Source organism: Lathyrus oleraceus, chromosome 5 (assembly GCF_024323335.1).
Source record: "Lathyrus oleraceus cultivar Zhongwan6 chromosome 5, CAAS_Psat_ZW6_1.0, whole genome shotgun sequence".
Classification (NCBI taxonomy): Eukaryota; Viridiplantae; Streptophyta; class Magnoliopsida; order Fabales; family Fabaceae; genus Lathyrus; species Lathyrus oleraceus.
The window spans coordinates 211,427,200-211,432,997 of record NC_066583.1 but is presented as its reverse complement, the minus strand read 5'-3'; the positions used below and the strand labels follow the sequence as shown (position 1 = coordinate 211,432,997).

The window sequence follows — 5,798 nt, the reverse complement described above, 5'->3', positions numbered from 1 at the left end:
CATATGACTACCAAACACCACAACAATCATTTCAACCTTTCCCCGACGCATCATTCACACCAATGTCACCCGTCAGTCGTCCTGATCGCCCTCTAATAACTCAAACACAACCCAACTACTCTGACATGGGTCACGAACTCAGCTATGACAGTAGCGCTTCATTGCATACACAAGACTACACAGATTTGTCTGAATATCTTAGGTAATCTCCTGTAGGTGGTGGTGATGTTCCTAGGCCCTCAAATCTTCAAACACATGGGGTGAATCATCAATGTGGGTTAGAGCCACGCGTTCGGGTAGCTAAGGGATGTGGTAACAGAGGTCGGTTAGGTCATCCCGATCAACTACATTAGTCTTTTTGATTATTGTATGTAAACACATATTGATATTAATATCAATTGATCCGATTTCGACTTTTATCTATAATATACATTATTTTTCAAAAAAAATTACACAACACACACATGTGCCAGATCAATTGACGCATCTTTTAAAATTACACACACAAGCACAAATTAGATTAACAACATTAGGTGCATAAGTCAATTCAATTGACACCATCTCTTTAACTTAGAGAGCATACGTCAATTCATATAACGCCACCTCTTAAAAATGAGGTAGTTTGAGAATTAAATTGAAAAATGAGTTATTTTAATTTTTTTTTAAAAGTAAATTATTTGAGTAAAAAATTCGAATCGAAAAGATATAAAACAAATATTTGAATTTTAGAATCTAAAACTAAAAAAATCTAAAAACTTAAAATAATAATATCATCTACATAGATAGATTCAGTATATAAATATTAATACTAGTACATAGCTCACCGCCCCATACTCCCATCCATCCATTTCTTTCCTCTCCTCTTTTCTCTTCCATTTCCCTCCTCCTTCTTTCTCTCAAAAAAAAAAAAAAAATTAATAATATTTTATTTCTTCAAAATAAAATGATATATCCAATTCTAAAAGTCACGGCGATTTCCACCTTATTAACCTTACCTCCACCTTCTTCGCATTTCTCCTCCAAACCTAACGCCGCCGTTAAACTCTCCGTTAAACCTCCCTTCAACAACACATTAACAGCCTCGTCGTCAATACCGTCACAATCTCACGGCGTGACCGACAAGCTCAACGGCCTCACCTCCGAATTCGCGTCTCTCTCGGAACCAATCGACCGAGTTAAACGGCTATTGCACTACGCGTCTCTTTTACCCCCGTTAGACCGGTCCGACCGGGTTCCGGAGAATCGTGTATCCGGTTGCTCGACGGAGATTTGGGTGGTGGCGCGTATGGACTCAGGGAGGAAGATGAGATTTACGGCGGATAGCGATTCGGAGATTTCGAAGGGGTTTTGTTGGTGTTTGGTGTGGATGCTGGACGGGGCGGAACCGGAGGAGGTGCTTACGGTGGAGAGAGAGGATTTGGTGAGAATGAATTTAGGGTTGAATAATGTTAAATCGCGTTCGAGGATTAACACGTGGCATAACGTTTTCTTTGCCATGCAAAAAGCTACTCAAGATTTGATTTAATAATTGGATTTGGACGGGTGAATTTCTCTCTTTTAAAAATGTAATTCATAGTTTGATGTATTTGTATGATATAGTTATTGTAGGTTAGTTAATGATATAGGATATAATATTAGTAAAACTCTAGAACTTGTTTCTGAATGGAGAAGTTAATGTTTTTCAAATACTATATGTTATTTTCTCCGGTGCAATTATAGTGGGTTTTTGAAAGAAAGAGAATATTGTGTATTTTGTTTCGGAATGGCATGATCAAAATTATGATTATTTTGGAGTTAGTGAAATGGGTGACTAGAAATGGGGAAATTTTGTTTGATTGATAGAAGATGAATGTGGAATCTATGGAGGCTGGCGGAAACAAAGGGGGCATTATCTTTCTTACATTGCGGAAATTTCATAAATGGGTTCAGAGTATTTCTCATATTTTATTTTTATATATTGAACTTGCAAAAAGTAAGTTGTAATTTTATTGGTGAGAAGAATCGGTGAAACCTCAATTGTCTCAATATGATATGTGATTCTTCTTCGCTTTTATTGGATTTCTTTTTAGACATGCTGGTTAATGGTTTGTCTTCCTGTTTGAATGTGGTGGTTATGACCGTTAACAATTTTGTTCTCTTCTGGCTTTCGATCATTATGAGAATATTTATATACAATTTCTCAAACATGGGTGTGGAAGAGCTATGTGATTTAAATTAATTTAGACAATCGCAAATGTTGATTAAAATCAGACAATTGAGATTAGTAAATGCGTTTTTGTGATTTTGGTTTTCAATCGATCTCTAATCAAAATAAAGAAATATAATTCACCTCTAAATAAAAAGTGGTATTTACGGGCGGGCGCGTGTGTGTTATCATAATGGCAGGTTATTTTGGAGGGTAAAAAGCATATCCCTATGTACATTTTTGGATCTGAATTTAGATTCTAATTAATTTGTTTCTTATGTCAAATGATCATGGTGGGGTTTGTTATGTTTTCTGAAAGGGTAAAAGGTGAAGAATTTGTGAATACTCTATGTAATTAATAGTGACAAGGAAATACATTATTTATGCTTTACCATAAGTGTGCATGTATGACTATGACAGATTCATTTCATTATATTGATCATGGTAAAGAATGGAGATGAAGATTTCAATTTCTCATGCTGCTTTTGACTTATGTGGGGAGAAGGGCTTTTACTATTCAATTTTAACTTAGACTGTTTTTTTTTTGAAACGGAACTTGATTTTGAGGTAATTTATTATATAAAACTAAAACTAATTTATATATATATATATATATATATATATATATATATATATATATATATATATATATATATATATATATATATATATATATATATATATATATATATATATATATATATATATAATTTACGGTTCTAGTTTGGATCCATTTTACTGGTGGTCCAAACAAAAGAAAAATATATTGTTAGTGGTTGAATTAATTAATTATAGTGTTGTATTTGTGTCCATTATCTGGGGCTAGAAAATTCATTGATTCAAGGAATAGAAAGTATACAAATCCATCTTGATAACTGAGGGATGCATGGACTATATGACATATTCAATTCTGATCAAATTTTGAATGTTGACATTATCATTACTATAGCATTATATTGACTAGTGTCCAGACGGGCACTCACGTGCCCGTTTTTTAATGCACATCATTGAAAATATAAGTGATATTTTTTTATTTAAATATAATTTTTTAAAATTACAGCATAGGGAAATTATTAATAGAAAGTTACGTGAAAGTTAGTAATAGTGGTTTTATTGAAAGTTATTAGGTAAATTATACAAAAAAATAAGGATAAAAATGGTAGAAAAATAGACTACACCAAAAATAAGTATTCCCTTTATATATTGTTATAGATGATAAAGTAAATATGCAAAGTGTTAAAATGACTTAATTAGGAGTTTGTTCTTTTTTTTTATTATCTGTAATAATACTCTTGCAAATTTCACGATATTGAACATTATTAGATGGAGGAATTTGTTATTTAACCCAAAAAAAATTGTTGAAAAATAATTAAATAATTGATCTATTTTAAAGTGGATTATTTTTTTTGAAAGCTATGCAATTAAAAGAAAAAATTTAATTAGACTTTTGTTCAATTAATTTAATTTAATATTTTAATTTAATTTTTTATTTAATAATTTTATTTTTAAATTCTTAAAAAAACTATTATGTTTATCAAGTATGATCTTTCTATAGGTTTTAACGATAACTATAATATTAGCAATAGTTTAAGTAGCAATCATTTATATTCATTTTATTGATTTAATTACAATTTTGATTATTCTATTTTTTTTTGGGTGATCCCCCATTTTTAAACTACAATTGTGGTCCTTTTTTAAGTCTTGTGTTGAATTTTGGTCCTTTTTTGATGCTAAAATTCAATACAAAATCTTAAAAAGAGACTAAAATTGTAGATTTTATAATGGGGGACCAAAATCTCAAAAAAATAAATTAGGAGGATCAAAATTGCAATTAAACCTATTTTATTTTAAGTTATTCTTATGATCCTGTCATATTAGTTTACCTTAGAGTTCTTATGATCCCGTCAAGATGAAATATGAAAGATTGTGATGAACCATTACTTGACGAAAGGCCAAACCCTGGTTCCCGTTGGGGAATGGTATTTTATGGAGCTATTAATCAGTATGGTAATGACATTGAGGCAGTGACTATTGCTCCTCAAGGAACTCATTTTCCGTTTACAACTATATTAACTTTCAAATGTACGAACAACATGGCTGAGTATGAAGCTTGCATTATGGGGCTTGAAGAGGCCATCGATCTCAGAATCAAGTATCTTGACGTTTATGGAGATTCAACTTTGGTTGTGAATCAGATCAAAGGTGAATGAGAGACGAATCAACCCGGTTTGATACCATATAGAGATTATGCGAGGAGGATTTCAACTTTCTTTACAAAGTTTGAATTTCATCATATCCCTCGAGATGAAAACTAGATGGCAGATGCTCTTGCAACATTGGCTTCAATGATCGTGGTGAAATTATGGAATGAAGTTCCTAATTTGACTGTGATGCGTCTTGATAGGCCAACTCATGTGTTCGCTATTGAAGAAGTCAAAGATGAAAAACCTTGGTATTATGATATCAAATGTTTCCTCCAAAGTCAGATTTACCCGTCTGGGGCATCTTTGAAAGATAAGAAGACTTTGAGAAGATTAGCTGGCAAGTTCTACCTGAATGGTGATGTGCTTTATAAAAGAAATTTCGATATGGTTTTGCTCAGATGCGTGGATAGACACGAAGCAGACTTATTGGTGAGTGGAGTCCATGAAGGTTCCTTTGGTACTCATTCCAATGGACATGCTATGGCTAAGAAGATGTTGAGAGCAGATTACTATTGGCTAACAAAGGAATCTGGCTGTTGCAAGCTTGTAAAGAAATGCCACAAGTGTCAAATTTATGCAGATAAGATTCATGTTCCTCCGACACTGTTAAATGTCATTTCCTCTCCATGGCCCTTCTCCATGTGGGGAATTGATATGATTGACGTGATTGAGCCTAAAGCTTCGAACGAACATCATTTCATTCTAGTGGCTATTGACTACTTCACAAAGTGGGTTGAAGCAACATCGTATGTGAATGTAACCAAGTAAGTTGTTGTGAGGTTTATCAAGAATCAGATTATATGTCGTTATGGTGTGCCGAGCAAGATCATCACTGATAATGGATCGAACTTGAATAATAATATGGTGGAAGATCTTTGCAAAGATTTCAAGATGGCACACCATAATTCTTCTCCCTACATGCCTAATGTGAATAAGAACATTAAGAAGATCATTCAGAATATGGGGTTGACCTACAAGGATTGACATGAGATGCTCCCATTCGCTTTGCATGGGTACCGTACATCCGTCCGCACTTCAATAGGGGAAACTCCTTTCTCACTTGTTTATGGTATGGAAGATGTACTCCCAGTAGAGGTTGAGATCCCATCATTGCGTGTCTTGATGGAAGCTAAGTTGACAGAAGCTGAATGGTGCCAAACCAGATATGATCAGCTAAATTTAATTGAAGAGAAAAGGTTGACTTCCATGTTCCATGGTCAGTTGTATCAGCAAAGAATGAAGAAAGCTTTTGATAAGAAGGTCAAGCCTCGTGTATTCAGAGAATGTGATCTTGTGCTGAAGAAGATGCTATTTTTTAAACCAGATGCTAGGGGCAAATGGACTCCTAATTATGAAGGCCCATATGTTGTTAAGAGAGCCTTTTCAGGCGGTGCTTTGATTCTTACAAC

At 33.6% G+C, this 5,798-nt stretch overlaps 1 protein-coding gene across 1 annotated transcript; it reads left to right on the top strand.

The window, feature by feature from the left end:
* Positions 1–820: 820 nt before the first annotated feature.
* On the top strand, positions 821–2,051 carry LOC127082979 (sufE-like protein 2, chloroplastic). The gene has a single exon (XM_051023210.1). The coding sequence runs from the start codon at positions 944–946 to the stop codon at positions 1,523–1,525; it is 582 nt and encodes a 193-aa protein (XP_050879167.1). The 5' UTR covers positions 821–943; the 3' UTR covers positions 1,526–2,051.
* Positions 2,052–5,798: the final 3,747 nt, after the last annotated feature.

Coding starts and splice junctions, on each gene's coding strand:
- LOC127082979 (XM_051023210.1), top strand. CDS start 944: ATGATATATCCAATTCTAAAAGTCACGGCGATTTCCACCTTATTAACC.